General features: G+C 38.4%; 1 protein-coding gene across 1 annotated transcript; it reads right to left on the bottom strand.

Annotated features, from left to right (window-relative positions):
- Positions 1–251: 251 nt before the first annotated feature.
- On the bottom strand, positions 252–27243 carry LOC119737064 (SHC-transforming protein 1-like). Its single transcript, XM_038211140.1, has 13 exons — positions 27106–27243; positions 24318–24556; positions 18313–18383; positions 13869–13926; positions 13000–13119; positions 10183–10236; positions 9341–9392; positions 8370–8496; positions 7418–7571; positions 5695–5884; positions 2249–2443; positions 1251–1711; positions 252–623 (listed from the first exon to the last, which is right to left on the bottom strand). The coding sequence occupies exons 2-13, from the start codon at positions 24474–24476 to the stop codon at positions 474–476; spliced, it is 1791 nt and encodes a 596-aa protein (XP_038067068.1). The 5' UTR covers positions 24477–24556; positions 27106–27243; the 3' UTR covers positions 252–473.

The raw sequence follows: 27243 nt of genomic DNA, 5'->3' as shown, positions 1-27243 counted from the left end.
GAGCAATTTATAGACGTCAGGGAATTGTAAGGTCAGGGAACTAGTCTAACCAATTACAAACAAAATGAGAACTGAATAAAGTTGGTAAATTGGGGGCAGTAGTTGTGGAAAAAAATCAGGTTTTTCCAACAATGGTCGGCCAACCAGCGTTGGAAATTGATACAAAAATACCAGTTTTCTTGAAAATGACAGCACACAGGTGCCATAATTTTACAGGATGCTTTAGACTGTCATTCACTCTTAGACAGTCCAGTAAGGTATTTCATAATAATTTGGTAGTTTTGTTTTTTGATGTTTGTAAAGTTGTATATTCCCTTTAACTCACATGCTATTAAAACAGTCTGTGATAAATGTATTCCTTTTTTGTTCAATCCCTGTTAATATTTGTGCCACGACTTGTGATTTGCTTGTGATTGGACTTACGACATGCTTATGATCCATCGCAAATATCCCGACTACAAAACACTGATTGTTTAGTTGTAATGCTTGCCCGCGGCTGTTGCGTTCAGGACCGGGTGTTGCAGATAGACGTGACTCCCACCGGATATGATCGGCAGATTGTTGTTGCGATGATAATTGATCAGGTGGCTGACGCTTTCAAACTCCTTGTCTTTCGTCCTGACCTGTGCGATAAAAAGTAAAGAAAATCATATTTTTCATTGCGTAAACGGGTATGTAACTGTATAGCCACAAACAGTGAGGAATTTTCAAGACTTTCTAATATCAAATAAATTTCACTGGGAATTTGATATTATTCATTTTTAATCAATAAATATAGTGGAATAGAGACATTGATTAACCTAACTCCTTAGGCATTTTTGCTAGGATGCAACCTCAATCCTGCAAAATCCTCCGACTGCCTCCGTGTAAAAATGATACAGCCTCAACCTTCCAAAATGCTCCGTTATTTCTTGAATGTGGTCCTTGGAGGGGTGACCACTGCCTCAATCCTGCAAAATCCTCCAGCAATCACTGTCAATATGTCGAGGCAGAGCCAGTGACATCCTGGAGCAGTGTGGAGGATTTCAAGTATAATCTAGGCCTAAATGTATACCCGGCTGAGCATAAATAACACAAGGTCCGGCTAAAACCTTGACACAGTGCATCCTCCAAAATCAGCACACATTTTTGTCACATAGCCTCAATCCTTTGAAATCCTTCATTTTGCACAGAGGATTTTGAAGGATTCGCTGGGGTTGGAATGCTAGTAAGAAAGATGCTAAGCATACATTGAATCGATTGTAGCTTACCTTTCCTTGTGGATCTACCAACAATAAATGCTTCGGTTGTCCGCTAAGCATTCCGCTTAACACGTACTGCCCTGGCGTCGTTGTACTTTCACGTACTAAGAAATCTCCATCCTCGTCCAGTAACGCTTCACCGATCTTACGCGTCATCGGACCGTGGAACCACTCCTCGTCATGAATGGATTTCTTGGGTTGCATGGGAGCAACGCTGACCGGCTGACCGTTGCGCGGCGGTAAGACCGCGGCAGGGGGACCGGTACGGGGCGGGGCTTCGGCGATCGGAGGGGGAGGCGGCTTGTGAGTTGGAGGCGGAGGGATCGCTGATTTAGAGTGTGACAGAGTCGGGGGCGTGGCCTGCTGGGTAGGCGGGGTTCTTGGTTGGGGGTTGGGCGGTTTGGCAAACTGAGAAGGGGGCGGTACTGTTGCTGGTTCACGGGGGAAGGACGCAGCCGGATTGAACGGTTCTGCAAGTAAATTAAACCAAAATAATCAGATTGTCAAAATTATAATAAATGCATATTCATTAAATATTCATTAATTTTAAAATTCAGGCATATCAGAAAACTGGGGCTGTCCTGAATATCAAATATTCCATAATCAACCAAACATTCGAATAACTTTTACTAGGTTAAATATTCGGGTGGGAAAAAGTACGCACATACACACACACAACAGTGACGTTCATATTTTAATGTAAAGTTGCGGCTCTTTATTGCAAGGTGCCACTTTTTTGTCAACACTAATTGTTTGTGTCGGCGGCGGTTACTTGTTCAAAGGTTCGTCCCTTTACGGTTTTAACATACAGTTTTAACACACTCAAAACGCCCCATATGGATCGCCGTACCCAATTTTAACCGGTACCCTCTTCGTGCAACTGTTTACCAGCGCGGCAGGCAGTTTTGAATATCTGAATATTCGGTCAAACTCAGTTTTGAGTAATTGAATACAAAATTATACGAATATGGACAGCACTACAGAAAACCTCAGAAAAATAATCTCACTCATATCGAAGGCATCTACGGCCGGTGAAGGCTGATTCTGACCGTTGTGGGACGCGCCAAGGTTCAGGGGTTGGTTAGGGGTAGGGATGTTGTAGACACCATCTTGGAAGTCCGTATCGGGTGGCACTAGTGGCATCTTGGGGTTGTCATAGTTGGCCGTGTCAAACCGAGGCTCGTCGTAAATTGAGTTGGCTCCTGTGCAAAAAAAAAAAATGAAAAAAAAAAAATTAAAAAAAAAGGGTCTTTAAAGGGAATATACATCATTTGCTTTTGCTGTAATTTTCAGAAATGGATGGAATTGGGGGGTTGGAAATATATAGCAAATATAGTTACACTGACTTTTTTGAGGTTTTGGGTTCGAAAATGCTATAAAAACCAAGAAAAACGATCATTTTCCTGTAGTCTGGTTCCCTGACTCCATATAAGAAGAAACAGAGCATTTTACATACATTGGGGAATTGTAAGGTCAGGGAACCAGTCTAACTGGCTCGTACCCGTTCATAGGTTTGTAATCGATTGCAAACAAGTGCGATGGTCAATTGGGACCAGTATTTGAAAAAAAAGCCAGTTGTTTCCAACGCTGATTGGCCGATCAGCGTTAGAAATTGATACAAAAATACCACTTTTCTTGCAAATGACAGTATACCAGGTGCCATGATTTTACAGGATGCTTTGACACTGTCATTCACTAACAGTCCAGCAAGGTATTTCAAAATGATTTGGTAGTTTTATTTTTTGATGTTTGCAAATGTTGTATTTTCCCTTTAACAGTTTTTCTTGTAAGACATTAAAATTCGTTATCAGTAAGCATGCTCACAATGTGTTAATTTTATGGGAAACAACCGATTTAACGAGTATTCTTGAATGTTCTACAAGTTTGTCAGGGGAAATACAAAAATATTAATCTGTTTTTTACATTAATCCTCTTATGCAAACATACGTTCTGTGCCAAGTTGTCGTTTCAGTCAAAATCAATCAAGTGACTGTTTTTAACATTTAAGAGCTCCCAGCCTACAGAAAGCAGGATTGACTGGCTGTGACTGTTTATGTAACTTGATACAGCTATGCTTTGACTGTAAGTGATTGATAAGACACTGTGCATACCAGTTGCCTGATTTTGTCTGTTGACTGAATTTGACTAGTCAGAGTGCTTGCTTCAAATATGATCTGACTGTCTGTGATTAGCCTGTGTTAAAGGCATGGCAGGGGAAGTGGATGGAATTTTTGACTGTCTGTGACCGTTTTGAAAACGTTTTAACATCAACTACAATTTTTTAAAATATGTAAAACTGGAACAATGCATGACAAATTATTTAACTTCATGCAAAACAGACATTTAAGCATACAATAAGTCAATGCACATCTTCAAATCCTGCAAATTAAAATGAAATGTAAGTTTGTTAGTGCATTTTGCTAGGGAAAAGGGATTGGGAGAAATTGTATTAAAATATTTACTTTATTCAAATAAATGTGTATGCAAATCATGCGTATGCAAATGCACTGTAATGCGGCCAATCAGGAGTAAAGAATGTATAATATTTGCATATTCTGCATTTAGGCAAATGAATTGAATAATGAAAAAGGGAAGTCCATTGGTGTGGGAGGAGTGATGTTGAATATGCATTAGCAAATCATGCATATGGAGATTAATTGATACAATGTACCAAATGGGGAGAGGAATCTGGACAATAGCATATCATGCATATGCATATGGTTTCAATGCAGCCAATCAGAACAATTGCATATCATGCATATGCAAATGAGCTCCAAAATGCAGCCAATCAGAAGAGAGAGATTGGTGACCTTGGTGGGATTTAGATTTGCTGCTCTTTCGGCTTCTGTTCCAAGGAACTCTCAAGTTGTCGTAGCCGGCTTCCAGAATGCCCCGCCAGTCCGGGCTACTGCTTTTATGCTTCAAGGCAATCTCATTGACTTTCTTATTGGGGAGATTCTGGGGAGGGTTGTCGTAAAGGAGAGGGGTGCAGCGTTTGAACTGCTTGACTTGGGACGGCTTTTTTTCCAGGACGGATTTAAAAGTGGTGATTTCTGACGTGGTGGTGGTTGTGCGGATGTCTTGCCTGTGAATCCTGCGGACTACGTCGTGGAATGTCGGGGTTTAGGGGTCGTGGGGGGGGGGGGGGACAGAGAAAGAAAAGATAAAGAAGAAATGTTTTGATGGATGCAAGCGATTAATCTACTAAACGTAAGGAGATAAGCTCAGCCAAGAGATGGCCCGTCATTGCAACTACAAATTAATAGCTGTTACAGCTTGAAAAATGACAAATAACATTATTTTTAAACAAACATGTATTAAGAAAGCAAAAATCGATTTGATTTGTGGTCGTCATTTCTAAGAACCAGATACCACAATTTCGACTGAAGGTTGCTCTGAATCAATTTTGCCAAAGATTTGAATATGAGGGACATTAGTCTAAGAATGTGCCCAATTGGCCCCAAAATGCGTTTTAAACAACATTATGTTGATTGGAAAGAGTATTTAAAAGTAGGATATAAACGTCCACACAACCATCCTTTAAAAACTGGGCGCTTTTGTGTTATTCTTGCGAGAACGAATTTCGGGGGTCAAAAATGTTGACTTTCAAAAATCGAGCTGTTGGGTGCTAGTCGTGCATCCTGCCACACGTGTTCCACCAGTGCATCGCATTCTGCGGACGTGCGAGAAACAACATTTGTGTATTGGTGCTGTGTGTATTATGTGACACACACACAACGTGTGCCGTACATTAAATAGACACGGCTTTAAATATGTATGCATATGCCACAAAATGTCCACCGCGTCCGATGTAAACAACCAGGTTTTTCCGTCTTTTCTCGGGAATGGTAAGCCATTAGGTTAGTTTTCTTTCAACCAGACCTTTGAAATAGGATACGTAAACAATCCAAAACATAACATTTTCAGGGATTTCAGGCGGTAATGCCCCTTTAACCACTTCATTTTTTTATTTTTGGCGAAAATTTCGAAATTTTCAAACGGCAAACATTTCCCAGCCAGCTTTCTGATAAACAGCCAAACTCCACAAACACTGATTGGCAAGAGTGATTACAACACTATTTCTACTATATTTCTTGCCGAAACCTCACATGTTTCAATACTCGGGGTGTGCAACGAAGCGTAAATTGTACAATAATAGGCCGTGCACAACGGCCAATTCAAGATCAACTCATGGTCGGCCTCCACAGACTTCACAGACTTTGTGTGTGTGCACAAAAGCACGAGGGATTAGCGTGTTTAGACGTCACCCAAAGCCGAGTCGAGGCAATCTTGATGTCTTAACCCATCATCCGTGCCTGTGTACAAATACAGCCAGTGCGTGTTATCACGGCCTCCGGCGCGAACTGGTTAAGTACATGAAAAGTTTGAGATTTTAGTTAGGAATGCGGAGTTTCCACTATGTATATCTGCTGCCCTCTATTGACGGTTATACCTTGACTACTGAGTGGGTTGTCCAGCGCTGGTGCTTGTGGTGTGTCGTCGATATCCAACAGTTTACCCACGGCTGGCTGGCGTTGGTTGTTGGCCATGTAGTGGTCTCGGCTCTCAAACCCACCGTCGCGATTGTCGTAGATCGGCGCGGAGGGCTTAGCTGCACCCAACGCCTGGTAAGGGTGATTATCCTATCAGACAAAAAAGTATTATCACAAGGAAGTCAATCTCACATCATCAATGAAATTAAATGAAATTTTATGAGAGAACATCAACGGAAGTGTGCAAATCTTTCCCATGTATAAATATGAGCAATTCCTAAGCTTTGAAGGCATACACATGTACAGCGTGAGTAAAAAAAAAAAAACCCAAATGTTGGGACTATTGTTTTAGGGAAGTTCTGCATGTAGCACTTTCAAAATCTAGGATATGAAAGCCCAATTCATGAGCTTTCTTTTAGTACAAGAATCATTCAAATCACTCATGTACTTTTTAAGTTACGGAATTTTTAATCATAACCACCGTTTTAAGGTTCTGTCCACGGATCGCAAAAAAGTTCAGTGTTCTTTCAACAAAACGAAAAAAATCACATAGGGAAGTGTGTGAATTGTTTTCGTTTTGTTGAAAGAGCGCACACCTTTTTGGTAATTCGGTGACAGAACCTTAAAACGGTGGTTGTGTTTAGAATTGCATAACTTGAAAAGCACATAATTGATTCGAACGATTCTTGTAGTAAAAGAAAGCTCATGAATTGGGCTTTCACATACTAGATTTTGAAAGTGCTACATGCAGAACTTCCCTAAAACAATAGTCCCAACATTTTTTTTTTTTTTTTTTACGATCATTTCCTTTCCATGCATTTTGTTCCTTTCCAATAATAACACCACTCAAAATCCAAAGAAGAACGTTTTGTTGAAGTTTCAGCTCAGTGGATATTACACTTTTTCGAGAAAACAGTGAATAATCATACGCAACCTTTTTGATCGCGAAACATGATTTTGTCAATTCCAAAAATCGGTCACTTGACTGATCGTTGAAAAATTAGTCCCATTTTTGTTGATTTCTTCTTAATGACAGCAAGCCAGACGGAATAATTGTACGGGGTGTTTAGTACCAGTAGGATCTTTAATCCAAGTAAGCGTTATTGAGAATAATTCTGTATGTTAATTTTGGGATGTATGCAAATGATGCTTTGTATATTTAACACAGTCACGGTCCATTCTTATTGGAACAGTCCATTCTTAATGGTACAGTCCTTTCCTAATGGAACAGTCCATTCCTAATGGAAAAGTCCATACTTAATGGAACAGTCCATTCTTAACCCTAACAGAACTTAACCCATCAAACCCCAACGGCATAATTGTGTTGGAATCTGTCAGGATGGGTACAGTACCCTTAAACTGACAGTCTTTTACATTGGGTTGGCACACCTCCAGAAGCAAAGTCAGAAATATGTGTGTGCAGTTTCCCATATGGTGTTGGAATTTGCCAGGATGGGTATGGTTCCTAGTAAATCATGCTAGGGAGTTACGGTTAATGGAACAGTCCATTCTTAATGGAACAGTCCATTCTTAATGGAACAGTCCATTCTTAATGGAACATTCCATTCTTAATGGAAGAGTCCGTTCCTAATGGAACAGTCCATTCTTAATGGAACATTCCACCTTTTCCATGTTTTTAGACACTCTCTAACGATTCCAAGTACACAGACATCTTCAACTCACCGGGATGTTTTGACATTTCATGTATTGCCCCGGAGGGGGCGGGGGAGGGAACGGTTCCTGTGGGGGGAGGTTAGTAAACTTGCTGATGTCGTTGTAATATTCCGGATCGTCACCCCACGCCGACTCCTCCTCCCCAAAGATTGGCTCCGCTAACCTGATCAATGACAGAAAGGAAAACAATTCAGTAAAAATAAAATAATATGTCCCAAAAATCATGTTAGGCACTTACAATCCGAAGTGTTTGTTGATGTAGACTTCAAGAGTTTGTTGGCCAATATAAATATGGGGAAATTGAGCAATCTTTCAATTACTAAAGTTTGGCCCACAAAAATGAAGTTAATTTTTTTTTTTTAATACCCTAAATCCTTTGAAAACATGGATTTGAATGAATTTAGGATTGAACAGCCTTGCTGAAATTGATTAAAAAAGAACTTGATGTCCACATTTTGTTGCAAAGAAAGAACATAAAATATGCCATTTATTTCTTGTCTTTGGTGATTCCTTGTGCACATGGCAGTAAGCCAATGACAAAACTATTCTCACAAACGTTTTCAATGAGCAAATTTTTGGATTCACAAGTTGAACGGAAAATCCCTAAACTGAACAGTGTCTTCCTGAAATGACATCACAGCAACAGCGCCCCCAGTTTTCTGGAAAAGCATGGAAGATGTTAATTCAATGTTTGAAGTTCCCTTTGCAATAAAAAGTACCAAAAAGGGATGTCAAACATTTTTCATATATTTGAGAGGAGTAGAAAATTGCTCAAAATGTGTTCCTAAGAAAAAATCAATTCATGAACTCTTTTAGAATTGCCCGTTTCCCTTAGTCAGAAATTTCTTAATTTTCAGTTTTAAATTTTTCCATCTTCCAAAGGTATTTAAGACTCAGTTTCTAGTATTTATAGTAAAGAACTGCATATGGAACTAAGATTTTACAACATCATGTTCATTACCTATCTGGTGCATTGACAGCTTGTGGGGGGTTCTTGAGGTAATCTTTGAAGCGAATCTCGAACGCCTGACCGATGGTGGTGATTGTGTCTTGGGCTAGACCCCCGAGGCATTCCAAGACGTGACATGCTGTGGATGGAACAACACAGACGTCTTAGGAGTTGGTTCAAATGTGAAGAAGAGAGGCAATTCCATGCCAAAGTGGACATGGCAGAAAAGTTATAATTATAAGTTGGGAGGCTAATCTTCCTTAGGCGCTTGTCACGATGTAGCCTCCTGATCACGATAAGACAGTGCTGAGACGCAAGACTCAACGACATCGTGAAACTCGGAACGACATCTGATTTTAATCGAAGCAAATTCTTGAGCATCATTTCGGCATCCTACAGGTCGTGCATGGTCGGCAGTGGAGCCACGATTAGTTTCAACAGTTGAAACGTATCGTGACGGTTGGTACAAATATCCAAAACGGACCAGAGTCTGGTCCCTGTCTGTACTCAAACAGTTGTGTTGTAACGAAGTGGAAATAAAATCACAATAGTTGGTACCAGATCGGCAGTGGTCATACATTGTCGGCCATTTTTTTTAAAGCCAACTTTGATCTTACGACCTTATGACGTGAAATTCGGAAGATGACGTCACTCTGTCGTTTTGGAGTTGTTTCGGCATCGGTTCTCGATCTTTTGTGTCGGTACTAAAAAAATTCAATGGAACAGATCCAAGTCGTAACGAAGTCGTAGCAAAGGCGTAATATTCAATTTGAGGTTGTTTCGGAGTCATATATGACCAAAGAGCAGCCTGAGATCAAAAGTGTTTGATTTAATCTGAGGGAGCAAAACCGGAGGGCCCAGAGAAAATTAAAATGATCGTGGCACAGGAGAAAATCAACGCACAGATCAGACATCTATAAGCTTTCCTCATTCGGACAAATTCAAACTTAAAAACTGTAACAAAAAAAAGGATCGTCAGTCACCTCTTCCATTGACGGGATCTTTCCCAACGTAAGCAACATAGTCTGCAGTTTCCTGAAAAAGCAAAAGTGAAAACTACATTATCACAACAGAAATAACACGGGCATTCAAGACAACTACCATTACACTGTGAACATTTCTTACTCAAGTCTGCCCTAATTAGTCCATGGGGGAGTGTGCCCTAGTGGTTAGGGTTAGTGACACATGATCAGAGGGTCAGGGGTTAGAATCCAGCTGCTGGTCATATGTTGTGTCCTTGGGCAAGCCACTTCACCCTACTTGCCTCTCCACCCAGGAGTATAAATGGTTCTGGCATTAGCTGGGGAGTAACCTGTGATGGACTAGCATCCCATCCAAAAGGAGTAGAAATGTTCTCAGTCTGTTGGCCATATGTTGTGTCCTTGGGCAAGCCACTTTATCCCAACTTGCCTCTCTCCACCCAGGAGTATAAATGGGTACCGGCATTAGCTGGGGAGTAACCTGCGATGGACTAGCATCTCATCCAGGGGGAGTAGAAATATTCTCAGTCGTTTCATGCTACTGAAACCGGAGATAAACGCCGGCCTGATGGGCCACATTGGCTTGGGACAGACTTTACTTCTTTTTTTGTCATTCACTAGTCCAGTCTATAAAGTCACAACAGGCAACAAACAATAACAAAGGAATGTCGTTATTCTTGTCAATAGCTAGTGAGCTGATTTGGAACTAGAGGACTTGTGACGGACTATACTACAACATCGCCTGATGTATCACATCCGTTTTCCTAAAAAAAGTCCTTAAAACGATTCATGGCAATCATGACTTCATAAATAAGCAAAATTTATCAGAAGAAACAAATACTCACAGCATCACCTCCAGAAGCAAACGAGATTCCTTGCATTTGATGACCCGCAATTACCTACAAATTCAAAACAAAACAAAATCAACCATAATTTTTTTTTCTATAATTCCCTTATAATCTGCAGTATTTCAGTAAATATTCTTCGCATGCTCAAACTTACAAATTGTGAAAGACTGGCATACTGTTTTTCTAAACTTGAACCCTGGCCAGTGTCACCTAAAAATGTTTTAAACAAAATCTCTCAAAAGGCGTGTGCACTAGCTCTAACATTTTACTGAATTTAAACTACAAATAAAATTGTATTAAAGGGAAAATACAACATTTGCAAACATCAAAAAATAAAACTACCAAATCATTTTGAAATACCTTGCTGGACTGTTAGTGAATGACAGTGTAAAGCATCCTGTAAAATCATGGCACCTGGTATACTGTCATTTTCAAGAAAAGTGGTATTTTTGTATCAATTTCCAACGCTGATCGGCCGACCAGCGTTGGAAACAACTGGCTTTTTTTCAAATACTGGCCCCAGTTGACCATCGCACTTGTTTGCAATCGATTAAACACCTATGAACGGGTACAAGCCAGCTAGAATGGTTCCCTGACCTTACAATTGCCCAATGTATGTAAACTGCTCTGTTTCTTCTTAAGTGGAGTCAGGGAACCAGACTACAGGAAAATGATTGTTTTTCTTGGTTTTTATAGCATTTTCGAACCCCAAACCTCAAAAAAGTCAGTGTAACTATATTTGCTATATATTTCCAACCCCCCAATTCCATCCATTTCTGAAAATTACAGCAAAAGCAAATGATGTATATTCCCTTTAAGGAAGGGTAAACTTGAACTCAATCTTAAATTTACAATTTCTGTAATTTTTAAAATGCAATCCTTGAAAATACACCTTTGTGTCCCATTTAACCTTATTTTAGATTTTTGTTTTGCCATTTTCAAGGGTATTTCGGTTGTTTTTATGCTAATTATGGAATTTTCTGTATTCCGTATTGTGATGTCATTTCAGGCAGAAACCTAAATGTTACAGCTATTTCAGCACAAAAAGTTGCCTGAATTTTACATATTTTTTCTGTCCTAAATTTTCTTTTCTTTGGTGATTCGTTGTTGTATCAGTACATGGCAGTAAGCCAATGAGCAAACTTTTCTCACAAATGTTTTCAGTGAGCAAATTTTTGAGTTCGCAATTTGAACAAAACACCCTAAACTGAACAGTGTCTTCCTGAAATGACATCACAGCAACAGCCCACAGTTGTCTAGAAAAACATGGACAATTTTGAATGTTTAAAGAAGTGCACTTTTTCAATAAAATTAACCAAAAAGGGATGTCATATAGTTTCATATATTTAAGAGGAGAAAGTTTCACAAAATATGTTCCTAAGTAAAATTGCAGTGCAAGGCCCCTTTAAGTATGGACACAAATATATGCGTTCCTTTAGCATTTCAAATTTCATGAGAAACATTTCAGAACAACATCATTCAATAATCTATGCTTCAAAAAATCCCAATACAAATGTCTTTGTGTTCTACCAACTCCCTGCTAGAATGATTCCAAGGTGTATTACCAATCCAGCTGTTTATTTAGATCTGTCTGATCACTCAAGCACGACCACAAATCTCTGGTTTCATATTTACGACAGGTACATGTATGGAGTCGGCCATAATGTATTATGCATCATGTATTAGCTTTGTGGTCCACCAACCATGACAAACTCGACCCCAGTAAAGATATGTCTACTACACATGTAGAAATAGTTTAAAAAAATCATCGAATAAATGTGTCTTTTAAGGGAATATACATCATTTGCTTTTGCTGTAATTTTCAGAAATGGATGGAATTGGGGGTTGAAAATATATAGCAAATATAGTTACACTGACTTTTTTGAGGTTTTGGGTTCGAAAATGCTATAAAAACCAAGAAAAACAATCATTTTCCTGTAGTCTGGTTCCCTGACTCCATATAAGAAGAAACAGAGCAGTTTACATACATTGGGGAATTGTAAGGTCAGGGAACCAGTTTAGCTGGCTTGTACCTGTTCATAGGTGTGTAATCGGTTGCAAACAAGTGCGATGGTCAACTGGGGCCAGTATTTGAAAAAAAGCCAGTTTTTTCCAACGCTGGTCGGCCGACCAGCATTGGAAATTGATACAAAAATACCACTGTTCTTGAAAATGACAGTTTACCAGGTGCCATGATTTTACAGGATGCTTTACACTGTCATTCACTAACAGTCCAGCAAGGTATTTCAAAATGATTTGGTAGTTTTATTTTTTAATGTTTGCAAATGTTGTATTTTCCCTTTAAGGAAAAATTGGCATCTTTCATTTTCACGAAAAGCGTTCGCTCAATGACTGCCATTTCTGTAGGAGAACTGCAAATAAGTATTGTTACGCAATCAAGCACGCATTCACAGTGTTGAAAATGTTACAAACACGCGCGCTTGTTGCTCGAAACGTGTTCGAAATACGACGCAGCCGTTGCGCGTTATGCAAGTTGACGCTCAAAATGCCAATGCACATGGCTGGTCTGAAAGAAATGACATCATTTGAACGAGACCTATAGAAATCTCAAAACTTCAAAGGTCGATAAATGTGAACTCTAAACATCCATAACTTATTCCGATTGAAGTGCAACAAACAGTATTGTAAGGAGAATTTTATTCTCTTTCCTAATACTTACAAACCCTCATTTCAACCTCTGCCCAGTTGTGTTTCATCATGCTAGAACACCCGACATATATGTCTGAACCGGGTGTTACATGTAGATGCAGATGTGTTAGAATGTCAGACGACAGAGTTTCTTTCTAATCCTACCTGACCGGTTTCCATGATAGTCAAAGTAATACTCGATGTTGAGATCGTCAGATTGACGTTAGCTCCTCCAAATTGGATGTTCGGTATGTCGCCCAGAATCTTATTAATGGACTTGCTGCCCTGCGGAGGCAATTAAGAAAGGCACACAACTTGTAATGAAAATTGGATTACTGTAAAAAGCTGCTATAACAAACACCCCTAAAAACTGATCATTCTGTGGGCTATATTACTGTACATGGAGAAAAAAAAAAAAGAAACCCAAATGTCAAGACTATTTTTTTAGTGAAGTTCTGCATGTAGCACTTTCAAAATCTAGGATATGAAAGCCCAATTCATAAGCTTTGTTTTAGTACAAAAATCATTCAAATCACTCATGTACTTTTCAAGTTATTGAATTTTAAACACAACCACCGTTTTAATGTTCTGTCCACGGATCACAAAAAAGGTGTGCCTTCTTTCAGCAAAACGAAAACAATTCACACACATCCCTATGTGATTTGATTTCGTTTTGCTGAAAGAACAATTTTTTAATACCCTTTTGTGATCCGTGGACAGAACTTTAAAACAGTGGTTGTGTTTAAAATTACTTGAAAATTACATGAGTGATTTGAAGGATTCCTGTCCTAAAAGAAAGCTTATGAACTGGCTTTCATATCCTAGATTTTGAAAGTGCAACATGCAGAACTCAACAATGGTCCCAACATTTGGGTTTGTGTTTTTTTTACTCACCCTGTATATTGATGGACGCCCCCTTTCAATGGCGAAAGCCCTGTGCAAGCTATTGGTCAGATAATTTCATCATGACAGGTGTTTTGTACAATAGCTAGAACAATGCTTTTGCCATTGAAGGGGGTCTCGGTGAATCTTACCTTCTTTTTTCTGCTGTATCTGAAGCCAGCGGCGTCGCAGACTCTGAAGATGGCCTCTCTGAAAATACAGACAGCAAAAAAAAAGTCAATAATAGTAATAGTAATAATAATAATTTTCTTTGGACTAATTATAGTCTCGAAAAACTGTAGTCCACTGGCTGATAAAGAAATGTTAACTAGAAATAATAATAATAAACAGCATTTATAAGTTGCACGGTATATAACTGTGAGAAATTCAAAGACGTCGGTCTGGGTGATGGAGATGAGAAAACTCAATTTTGTATTTGGGATGAAAAGACCAGTGTGATGCCATGTTCTTGTCTGAGATGATCCAGAAGTGAGTTCCATATGTGAGGAGCAATGCTAGAAAACATTCTGTCGCAGAAGCTGGCTAGTCCAGTCCGGGGAACGAGACTATTGCTTGTCGCCCTCATCAGACCCGACCTTGATTTTTTGAATGTGGTCCTTGGAGGGGTGACTACTGCCCAAATCCTGCATAATCCTCCAGCAATCACTGTCAATATGTTGAGGCAGAGCCAGTGATATCCTGGAGCAGTGCGCAGGATTTCTAGTATATAGACCTAAATGTATGCATGGATGAGCATAAACAACACAAGGTCCGGCCTAAGACCTTCATTGACACAGTGCATCCTCCAAAATCTTCCATTGCACCATTTTGCAAAGAGCATTAGGCCAAATAGAAAAAAAGGCTCCGGTTTCTGGTCTGAGCATACGTCTTCATAGCCATGCGCGTTAGCAAAATTAAAAAGTTTTTTTTTAATGTAAGATGATGTCTCAAAACCCCCAAACTCACTGGTTTGACTGGAATCCTGCTGCTGCACAATTTTAACATGTTTTTAGATGGGGTTACGATCGAGTATAAGCTTTATGTGGCCTCTCCGGGCTCCCATATATTTTTCACTAAATTTAGTCGGGCACCATTGCAGTCATCAGCCGACATTTGAAGAAAAAAAGCTATGTCGCCACACCACTTTTGGGGCAAGCTCCATACCAGAAACCGAAGACTTGGGGTTTTTTTGGCCTTAGGAGGATTTGGGAAGGTTAGAATTAATATTCTGCTGAAAACTCTCTCATTACAATTATGCTACTGTGTCAAATGATATGATTTTATTGTACATGTACAGTCAGAAACCATGTATTAAATAACCTAGCAAGAGAAACCAAAGAAAAAGATAACACAAAGAAAGCTGACAGTGTAGACAGTGTTTTTTTTCTCCAAGAAATCTCATCGACGAAGTTTATCTCTTCAATTTCCTACAAGCAAATGAGATCTCGGATTGGGAGTTAAAGGGACGAGGCTTTAATGGCCTGCAGACTTCTACATTAATCTGAGTTATTAGACCCTGACCTTTGAAGGAGGAGAGTTAATCACGTTAGCGGAGATTATTGTCAACTAAGTCTTTAGGATAGAGATGATTTATGTACACATTGTGTGCAGTGCGACATGACAGGGCTGAAATGTACATATAACACTATTTTATTAAAGTTCAATGTATTATTTACACTTTACAAATAACAAACAAGGATTTTTACAAATCCAAATGGTGATCTAGGTATGAAATACAGCTTGGTTTGTGCATAACATATCCAACTGGTGCTTACATAGTGTACTTAAAGCTACAGTCCATCATTTGTAATTTGTGCATTTTGTTCGTTTGTAGCAACAAAAGAGTTCAAAATCTAATGAAGGATACTGAGCAACTAACCCGATGAAGTTTCAGCTAAGCTTCAGATGTACATTCCGAGAAATACAGCATTCTAAGATCTCAATTTCAAATCAAAAGTTGCTGAATCATGTTTTGAATTGTTTTGAATTGCAGCTATACGCGACGTCGCGCACTGATCCGCGCGCGCGTGTGCGTCGTTCCAATACTTGTGCGCGCTGCGCTGAATAGCAAAACGAACTACTAATTTAAATTTTCCTACGGTGCTTCTTAAGAATCACCGTTGGAAATGCCTTCTTTCATTGATTACTTAAAAATGACAGCTTCCCAGAAAGAATAATTTAACAGGGAGTTTAGTTTCCTTACTATCTTTCAACCAAGTATGTTTTTCAACAATAATTACGCCAGTTACTTTTCGGATGGCTGCAAATGATGGACTATAGCTTTAAAAGTGAGGTGTTCTTGCAAAATGAGACAGAACTGGGCAGAGGATGAAACGGATTAAGAAAGAAAATAAAATTCTCCATTTAATACTGTTTGTTGCACTTCATTCGGACATTCCATTGACATTTTATGGCTGTTTAAAGTTCGTACATGTCCAAAAAGTAAAATACTGAAAAAAAAAAACTTTAAAGTTCTGAGTTTTGTATAAATTGTAAAATGAACGATGTGAATTGTTTTTTCTGTAAAAAACACATTTATTTCATGATTTTTATACCATTTCTTTAAAATACTGGTATGTGTTGCAGGCATACACATATCAAAGATAACAATATCAATAAATCTGAAAATCAAAGAAAAAAAATTACCCCATTCGCTCTTTTGCACTATTATTGTACTATTTTGTAACAATTTTGTACTATAGACAGTTCAAATGAATATAATTGGAAGCTATGTTCAATAGGTTTTGTTAAAGGGACACTGGGTCCTGGAACAGCCCAATTGGGCTACAAAACGCGCTTTGAACAAGATGATGTTAATCGGAAAGAACATTTAAAACTAGGATATAAACATCCACACAACTATCCTTTCAAAACTGGGCGTTTTTGTGTTATTCCTGTATTATGCGTGCGAGAACAAATTTCGGGGTCCACTTTTGCAACCCCATAAATTCGAGCTGTTTGGATGCTTGTTGTGATTTCATTCGTAAAGTGTTCGCCTTTTGTGGACGTTGAAGAAATCAATTTTTTTTGCATTGGTGATTGGTCACCGCTGTTCCCGAGACACACAACGTGTACATGTATATCGTACACTGAGAACGACACGAAAAGCGTATTCGTACTCCGTCATGTCCGATGTAAACAACCAAGGATTTTTCCTCTTTTCTCGGGAACGGTAAGACATTAGGTTGGTTTCCTTTCAACCAGATGTTTGAAATAGGCTAAGTAAACAATCTAAAACATGTTCGGGGATTTCTGGACTTAGTGCCCCTTTAACTTTTCAAATTTAAAAATCGCTGCACTGTTCATGTTCTGGTACACATGAATGCTTGTGTACATAAAACATGTTCATTTATCGTAAGAATTCTCCTTTTCGTAGTCGTACTTTTTCATTGTATTAAAGTCAGGGAAGCGTAACTCTTTTCTGTCGTGCAAGCTTCGGTTTCTGATTATGTTATTGAAAGTCACAAAGCATGTTTTGTACGAGTATTGTAAGTCGTAAATGAAGGTCAAATATGGTAACCAGGAAATGAAATACAAAATGGCTCGTTCAAAGGCACTTAGCTCTTTCTGTTTTGTACCGGAACAGAAATTATATGTTGTAAATTCTGTTGGAAATACTGATCTATTTATATGGGTAACTCTACAAATTTAGGGTCCAGTGTGACATTTGTTCTGTCGCTACCATAGGTGGATTTTGTTGGACTTGTACTCATGGCTTGCCTACCAAAATCCCCAAAATAGGGGATGGATTTTGATGGATTTGGGAAGGTCGGGGTTAAGAATGACCTTAAACAATTTCTTTATTTGTTAGGTACTGTAGGTAGTTTGCTATTCATAATCTTTCTCGCAGGATGACTGCATTTCAAGTTTCATCGGAATTATAAAATCACACACGTCAGATGTAACAGGGACAGGAAAAAGTGGACGCCAAATTTATAGAATGAAAATATGGAAGCCATTCTGAGAATGTCAGTGATGTTTACTTCACTTTATAGACAAAAATACAACACCAAAGCATTTTCTGGTCGTGAAAACCACAAGATTAGCATTTGACACTACATGTACGTTACTGTGGTAGATTTACATGTAATCCACAGTCAAGCATTTCAAGACTTCTATAATGGGGAACCACCAGACCAAAGCAGAGCGCCAGACTTAACCCAACACGACAGGTGTGGAATATTAAGAAACACCCTTCAACATCCCACTGCATACGGCAGCAGTCTCAATTGCGTTGCTATGGTAACCAATAAGAAAGGTCACATTTGAGGTCATGACAGAGAATCGAAAGATTTTGGTGGCCCTTGCATGTGTATGCCTTGAAGCATATTAGTGTACTCCAATGTTTTGGGCTAAAAACAGAAATCGGATTGGCTAACAAACTAGCCACAGACTGATATATTGAAATCAAATTTGGAAAAAAACCTTCCTTCTAATTCCGCCCCCACCCCCTCCAAAAAAACGTTAATCTAATTTTTTTTAAATAAATTTTCAGCACCAAACTTTTACAACTTTGACTTGATAATGAAATGGAATGTCTTTAAATATTTAAAGGGACGGAGGAAAAAAATTATCATGCAAATTTAAAATACTTACTTCGTGACTTGTCCCCTCATTTCAAACGGTAAAGTTCTCATGGACTGTTTGACCTCAATGCAGCCGACATACTACGCAAGAAAAAGCAAACAAATTAAACTACTCATTAAAGGTACGGTAGAATAAATAATTTGCAGCTATCCAAAAAGTAACTGACAGAATTATTGACAAAAAGCATACTTGGTTTAAAGATAGTAATGGGACTAAACTCCCTGTGAAATTATTCCTTCTGGCATGCTGTCATTTTGAAGAAAACAATGAAAGAATAGGCCATTTCCAAAGATGAGTCAAGTGACACATTTTTGGAAATTTCTGTTAGTAGTTGGTTTGTAATTGGGCAAATCCGTGAATGGGTGCACATAGATGTTAAAACAACACACACATGCGCGGTTGCTATCATATTCATTGGTTCGGTTCAGTGCGTGGCATCACGTAGCTGCAATCAGCTGAATGAGAACATGTTTTAGAACGCCAAATTCAAAATATGACTCCAGCAAATTTTGAACTTAATCGAGATCCCAGATTATTGTTTTCTCGGAATAAAGGCCAACAACATTCACAGAGCTAAAACTTTATCAGGTTAGTTGTACATGTATGTATACTCTTTAAATGTTGAGCACTTTTGTTGCTTCAAACTAAACAAATGCACAATGACAAATAATCTACCCTACATTTTAAGGGAATTTGCTTTTGCTGTAATTGTCAGAAATGGATGGATTTGGAGGGTTGGTAATATGGCAAAACAGCAAATATTGTCACACTGACTTTTTTGATGTTTTGGGTTCGTACAATAGATGCTATACTAAGCAAAAAAAACAATCACTTTCCTGTAGTCCGGCTCCCTGACTCCATTTAAGATGAAACGGAGCAATTTATTGACGTTGGGAAATTGTAAGGCCAGGGAACCAGTCTAGCTGGCTTGTAAGTTGTACCCGTTCATAGGTGTGTAATCGATTGCAAACAAATATATAACTAGATATGGTCAATTTGTCCAGTATTTGAAGAAAAAAAACACCATTTTTTTTCCAACGCTGGCCGACCGACCAGCGTTGGAAATTGATACAAAAATACCACTTTTCTTGAAAATGACAGTATACCAGGTGCCATGATTTTACAGGATGCTTTACACTGTCATTCACTAACAGTCCAGCAAAGTATTTCAAAATGATTTGGTAGTTTTATTTTTTTATGTTTGCAAATGTTGTATTTTCCCTTTAAAGGGAATATACAACATTTGCAAACATCGAAAAATAAAACTACCAAGCTTTTACGAAATACCTTACTAGGATGTTGGTAAATGACAGTCTTAAGCATCCTGTAAAATTATGGCACCTGGTGTGAAGTCATTTTCAAGAAAATGGTATTTTTGTATACATTTCCAACGGTGGTCGGCCGACCACCGTTGGAAAAACCTAACTATTTTGCAACTACTGCTCCAAATTTACCATTTTTTATTCAGTTCAAATTTTGTTTGCTATTGGTTACATGTTCATGAACGGGTGTAGGCCAGCTAGACTTGTTCCCTTACCTTACAATTTTCCGGCATCTGGAAATTGATCCATTTTATCTTTAGTGGAGTCAAGGAACCAGACTACTTGAACAGTTTTGTTTTTCTTGGTTTTTCCAGCATTTTCGAACACAAAACTTCAAACATGTCAGTGTAACAATATTTGATCTATTGTACTAACCCCTCAAATAGTTCATTTCTGAAAATTACGGCAAAAGCCAATGATGTACATTCCCTTTAAGGAGAATCAAACTGGTACACACATCATAAACCCTTTAATTTCCGTAGCCATGTTGGGGTAATTTCAGGCCATGACTTCCTTGGCTACGGCTATAGGTATGTATGACGCGTGTGTTCTGGCAGCCACAGGCACGTCATTGGACCAAGCCTCACTAAGGACATGACTTCTTTGAACTCCATGGGACGTATACACTGTGATTTCCGTAGCATGAGTTCCTAGCATTCCAAGACACTTACTATCTCTACATACATGTACCCCTGTGTAGTCTGGTGTGTAATCCCTTGGTGTCATATCCTAGGGGGATATAGTCTAGTGTCTGGACTCTGTGACACAGTGTAGGGCAAGGTCAAGGACAACTAAAATGATTACAGGCTAATCAAGGTTTAACCACCCCTTTTTTCTTGAGCAAAGTAAAAGCATAAAATGTTTTTAATTTTAACCTAGTTTTTTTTTGTAATTTCCGGACTTTATACAGAAGCCTACAAGGATATTGCCAGACAACATTTGCTTTTGCTGTAATTTTCAGAAATGCTTGGACGTGGGGGGTTCGTATTTTATAGCAAATATTGCTACACTGACCTGTTTAAAGTTTTGTGTTAATAGATGCTGGAAAAACGATGAAATATACATGTAGTGCTGTTCTTGTAGCCTGGTTCCCTTGCCCTACAAGTACTTCGGACAAAACGGAGCAATTTACAGATATCAGGGAATTGTCTGGTCAGGGAACCAGACTAGCTGGCTTGTCCCCATTCACGGATGTGTAACCGATTGCAAACAATTACATCTAAATTTGGTGAATTGGAGGCACTTTTCGAAAAAAAGTGAGGTTTTTTTCCCAACGATGGTCGGCCGACCATCGTTAGAAATTGATAAAAAAAAAATCCTTTTCTTCAAAATGACAGCATAGGCCTACCAGGTTTATTATTCATTATTCACTAGTCAAATACGTATTTCATGATAATTTGGTAGTTTTGTTTTTGATGTTTGCGTAAGAACATGCCTTTCGGTTCATGTGCTATATGTTTTGATATATTTCCCCATTTCATTACTATATAGTTTACACAATTAGTTGCTTTCGTGAAAGAATTTCAAATCAATATCTTATCATCCAAGACCAAAGACAGAGTAAAAACCGGAGCAAAAAATCCAAACATATATACAGAACATATACTAACTCAATGTGCAGACATAAACTGTGCATTAATAATGCTGTAAATTCAAAGCCATAACAAAGATGACTTTCTAAACATACAGTTGGCATTGCATGATCCTCTAACCATATAAACTGCATGTTCGTCATAAACCTGACATCTTACACTTACAGCAGAGATTCTGTTTACATGCTTTCACACCAAGGACGTGAAATATGGATGGATTGTTGACTGAACGTGCTCCGGCAGATTCTATTTTGAGAACTTAATGGGTTTTCATGCAGTCCTGGCATCTTCTAATATTTTTTTTATTAAAAGCAACGACGTACATGTACGTGTAAAAATGCCTGTCTTATTTCAATATAATTTTTATATAAGTACAGATGAATTTTCTTACAACATTTTAAAGGTACCGTAGAGTACATCATTTGCAGCTCTATCCAAAAAGTAACCGACAAAATTATTGTTGAAAAGCTGACTTGGTTTAAAGATAGTAATGACACTAAACTCCCTGTGAAATTATCCTTTCTCGCATGCTGTCATTTTGAAGAAAACAATAAAAGAAGGACATTTCCAAAGATGAGTCAAGTGACTCATTTTTGGAAATTTCTGTTAGTAGACTAGTCTGTTTGTAATCCGGCGAATCCGTGGATGGGTGCACGCAAACGTTAATCAATCATATTTTATGGTTGAGAAGTTACTGTGTAAATCAATATTTGTTTTTAATTTCTCTTTGTTCTCAACCAAAGACAAACATATGTACCACACCCACACCCCCCCCCCAAAAAAAAATATCTGTATGTGGAAAGGTCTATGAATGATTTTATAATTTACACTTCGTTTTAAATGTCCTCCCAGTATTTTAAAACACTTCTTGATATCTGCTGGTTAGTTTCTTTCCTAATTTTTTTATTTAGCGTGACTGTTGTGCAAATAAAATTATATGGAAGGACTTTGTGCTCTTGTTATTTTATGGTTTTTATGGTACCTGTGTACGTGTACACGTACCGGTACATGTAACCTTTTAAAGGGCCCATGCAATTTGTTTTTTTCCTTTGGAATGTACCTTTGTGCCCTGCATGTATTTAAAGATATAGTCCATCATTTGTAATTTGTGTATTTTGTTCGTTTGAAGCAAAAGTGCTCAAAAACTAAAGAAGGGTACTGCACAACTAACCTGATGAACTTTCAACTCGGCTTCAGCTGTATATTCCGAGAAAAACAGCATTCTAGGATCTCAATTTCAAATCAAAAGTTGCTGAATCATGTTTTGAATTGCGCCTGAATTCAGCGTCCAAGACACATTCTCACTGAGCCAATTGCAGCTACGCGATGTCCCGCACTGCTGATCCGACGAATTATAGAAAACCGCACGCCGTGCCAATGCTTGGGCGCGCTTCGTCGAATAACAAAACGAACTACTAATTTAAATTTTCCTACGGTGCGTCTTAAGACGCACCGTTGGAAATGCCTTCTTCATTGATTACTTCAAAATGACAGCTTGCCAGAAAGAATAATTTCACAGGGAGTTTAGTCCCCTTACTATCTTTCAACCAAGTATGTTTGTCAACAATAATTACACCAGCAACTTTTCGGATAGCTGCAAATGATGGACTCTGGCTTTAATCTTATTTTCAATGTTTGTTTTGTCATTTTGAAGGATATTTTGGTGCCTTTTTGCTTTTTACGTTAATGCCAATTTCCATATTCATGAGCAAATCTGTGATGTCATTATGGGCACAAACCTCACTGTTACAGCTATTTCAGCACAAAAAACTTCCAGAATTTTGTACGTTTGCTGTCTTAAATTTTCTTTTCTTTGGTGTTTCGTTGTTGTGTAAGTAGGCCTACAGTACATGGCAATAAGCCAATGAGCAACCCTTTCTCGTATGTTTTCAACGAGCAAATTTTTGGGTTTGCAATTTGAACAGAAAACCCCTAAACTGAACAGTGTCCTCCTGAAATGACATCATAGCAACAGCGCCCTCAGTGGTCCAGAAAAATATAGAAAAGTTTAAAGTCTAAAGAAGTGCACTTTTAAATAAAATTAACCAAAAAGGGATGTCAAATAGTTTTCATACATTAAAGAGGATTAGGAAGTTGCATAAAATGTGTTCCCAAGAAAAATTTATCGTGTGGCCCCTTTAAAATAATGGCATTTCGAACTTTCAAGTCAAATGCTTGAACCACATAGTAGAAATCTTACCCTGTAGATGTAACATTAACACTTCCTGGCTTTCAATCTCAATTGTACTAAAAGCAAAACATGAACTGTATATCCGGTAGATTTAAATTCAATACTCACTTACTTGTCAACAAATACAGGGTTTCCTGTTCGACAAATTGGTCATTGCTATTTTTCAGTACAGAAGTGACTTGACACCATTTGCTTAGAGGTTGGGCAGATATTCTAAACATATGCAATCAGCTTTCAACATCAGGCACGCAGCATTAAATTTTCAAGAACGTTGGCATTACAAAATCAGCCACATCAAGCCAAAATGTTTGTATTAAAATTTTCTATTAAAGGTAAATATAATACATTTGCAAACATCAAAAACAAAACTACCAAACTATTATAAAATACCTCACTTGACTGTAAGTGAATAATAGTCTCAAGCATCCTGTAAAATCGTGGCACCTGGTGTGCTGTCATTTTCAAGAACAGTGGAATTTTGGTATCAATTCCCAACGATGGTCGGCCAACCATCGTTGGATAAAAACGGACGTTTTTCAAATATTGCCCCCAATTTACCTAATTAAGTCAGTCCACATTTTGTTAGCAATCGGTTACATATCCGTGAACGGGTGCAAGCCAGCTAGTCTGGTTCCCTGACCTGACAATTATGATGTCTATAAAGTGCTCTTTTTTGTCTGAAGTAGGGTCAGGGAACCAGACTACAAGAACAGCATTTTTTTTTCTTGGTTTTTCCAGCATCTATGAACACAAAACTTGAAACAGGTCTGTGTAACAATATTTGCTATAACATACTAACCCCCAATCCATCCATTTCTGAAAATTACAGCAAAAGCAAATGTTGTATAAATACCTTTAAGAGGACATTTTGAAATTCAAAACAAATTCTTCAACTGTTAAGACACTTACCGTGACACCGTAGCAAACTCCGCCTTGTTTGACCTTTTCCTCCGAGTGCAACCATCCTTTCTGTGGTTTATTCACAAAAGTTCCTGTCCGTGTCCATAATTCTTCGTTGGATCTCTGTCCCACCGTGTTAGGGCCTTTGTTCTTCTTAAAGTGATTCATGACCGCGACAACGACACGTCACAATGACACCAGCGTAATGTTGTGACTGTCAGTCGCCGGTAAGCTGAAGAGCTCTTTATCTGAAGAATCGAAAACAGAAATAAATACATGAAGTTGCACTTTTTTTCAAAGGCTAAGTTTTCCTAAAAGCTGTGCATACTCGTAGCACACGTATAAAGTACAATGACCTTATACATACATACATGATAAACACAAACCGAAAGTTTATTTTTACAGAAATCACAAAGGAAGTTATTTAAAACTCAACCACTTTCAATCTGTGACATTTACGTCATAAAGATAATTCCAGAGTTGATTCAGAAAAAAAAAATCACTTGTCAGAGGTTTTCCCTAAAAAGTTAGATGTACAGTTAAACATGCAGAAATTAATTTGAGCTTTCCAATTTTAACTTGTTTTTTCGTTTAGCAAACTTGCTATAAGAAAAAAAAAATTGCTCCCAATTTGACCTCACTTCTTTGAAATAAATATTTATCCAACAAGTCTTGCCAGTATGTGGATGACTACAATTTGTTCAAAACTAGTTTCTCTTAATGCAAACACTGTTCATCAATTCTGAGAAAGTTTTACAAATATTAAGCCAATCACAAATCCATTTTACAAGATATAAATAGATGCCACATCACAACCCAAAAAAACGAATCACCTTCAAATATGGCACTTGCATTTCCAAATAAGGCAACCACCACACAAAACCAGTGGGTGTCAATACATACTTGAACCATGCCAAATTTTGACCTTGAACTGAAATATTTTTGTGGTTACTGGTTTTCGTACATCCACCTGTTTCTAGCTATCAATTGATTGTGTGCATGGTCTGTAACAACTGAAGTCACTGGATGACTGCGTTTAATAGAATGCGCCCATATTGTGTGACCTCCATGACGTCAAAACTACCCTGCACAATTGGTACAATCAAGTTCCAGGGAATTTTTGCACATGCGATGTAGCAAAAACCAAAATATGATGTGCGTAGTTCTGGACCAGTTTAGTTCAGGGGGAGTGGTTAACAAAAAATTGGGTGGGGCGCATGGTTGTGAGGAAATATTCCATATCTGGCCATCATTCGTACCCTGTGCACAAACCCTAGGAGACTGGTCTGAAAAAAAGTGTTTTCTTAGTAAATACTTCAATATTTTCCCAGCTAAATTTGAATTTTTTGGGGCATATTATCACTTTCTGATGGCTGATAGGTCACTTAAGGGAAAAATTAGTGATGGCCAGATATGGGAATCTTTCCGGTTGTGAGAATAGACTTTTGGTTAAAAAACTTACATCACGGTAAAATCAACTGAAGTGACACGAAATAAGGGAATGATATGTGTGTTTGGGAGGTATTAAAAACTCTGTTTAAGACAAGGCAAAGCCGAGGGCAATTATCGGCACTCCAGACTCCCACCAGTCTTAAACAGAGTGTTTAAAACCAACCAAGCACATAATCCCATTCATAAATAACTTTTCGGTCAAAAAAAAATCTTTTCGGTCCAAAAATCAAAACAAGTCAAAAACTAGACGTTGCTAACCATTTTTTTTTTCAACAATTTTTTTTCATGTTTTATGAAACACATGCAAACAGGTCGCTGGAGGGCTGATGAATTTAAACTCTGATTGGATAGATTTTGCGTGACCTGTGACCTGCAAGTCATCACACGGCCGCGACCCTGCAAGGTTTTCAATGGTCGTTAAGACTGAGTCACTACTCTATTATTCCCATTCATAATTTTATGCTGGTTTTTTTTTCATAGAAAAGCATAATAATGTAGGGAAATCTGTGAAGCTTATCTGTGTTGTAAATTTTCAATTCCCGTTATTTGCTCCATTTCTGATTCACGAAGGTCTTGTGACACTCAAAATTTGTCCGCATGGTCCACAATGAAAAAGAAATCACATATGGTATGGAGTGTTTGCATTTCTACGAGAAAGTTTTCGGATAGCATTTGCTCGCATTGGCTAACCGCGGTCTTAAACAGCTGCAGCCAGATGTCTTTGACTTGATATTGTCAGACCCCCTAAGCTACGTCAGTACGTGGTCCTTTTTCTATGCACTCAACTTCAATTTGCGTGTGACAACGCGTGCGTTGCAAGCGTTCCTGCGAAGATTATGGAGGGTCGAGGGCATAGATCATAATAAGTTACCCAGAATGCCATCCCCATTTCCTGCACAAGATTCTATGAAGCTCATCAGCCCGTCCCAACGTCGTATTTGTAGGACAGGGCTTGGCACCCATCTTCCAAATGGGAGCGCTCTCCAAAATTGAACAAATAATATGCATACCGGTACTTGAAAATAGAATTTGAAGGCCTTTTTGGTTGCCTTTTTTTTTTTGGTTCATTGTCACAACTCTGTAACCATTTATGGGAACAGTTACTGAAAAAAATATCTTTCACAAAAAATCCGCCAGGGGGAAGGGCACCCCCCCCCCCCCCCCCGATATACGCGCCAGTGGCACGCATTAGTGTATGAACTATGATCATCATTTGTGCGTGTGTCTATGGCTATGCAGTCAACAAAAATATCCAATTTAATACCGATAAAATCGAGCACATTTTACACATTAATCAGTAAATTCTACCGACTACATTAAGTTCAACCTTATGTTTATTACTTACCCTTTAATGCCGAAGTAGAATTTTGACGAGACAACAGTGAAAATTGAGGAATTTTAGCAGTTAATTAACTCATCGCAGACACGTTTATGTGCAATCGTCATGCGTCAAGACGGCATTGAAAAAAACAGGAAGTGATTC

Source organism: Patiria miniata, unplaced genomic scaffold (assembly GCF_015706575.1).
Source record: "Patiria miniata isolate m_02_andy unplaced genomic scaffold, ASM1570657v1 HiC_scaffold_10, whole genome shotgun sequence".
In the NCBI taxonomy this organism is placed as follows: Eukaryota; Metazoa; Echinodermata; class Asteroidea; order Valvatida; family Asterinidae; genus Patiria; species Patiria miniata.
This window is presented reverse-complemented; position numbering and strand designations above follow the sequence as displayed.

Coding starts and splice junctions, on each gene's coding strand:
- LOC119737064 (XM_038211140.1), bottom strand. CDS start 24,476: ATGAATCACTTTAAGAAGAACAAAGGCCCTAACACGGTGGGACAGAGA. Junction 9,393..10,182: donor TTGCTTCTGGAGGTGATGCT/GTGAGTATTTGT, acceptor TTGCTTTTTCAG/GAAACTGCAGACTATGTTGC. Junction 5,885..7,417: donor TGAAATGTCAAAACATCCCG/GTGAGTTGAAGA, acceptor TTTGTCTGATAG/GATAATCACCCTTACCAGGC.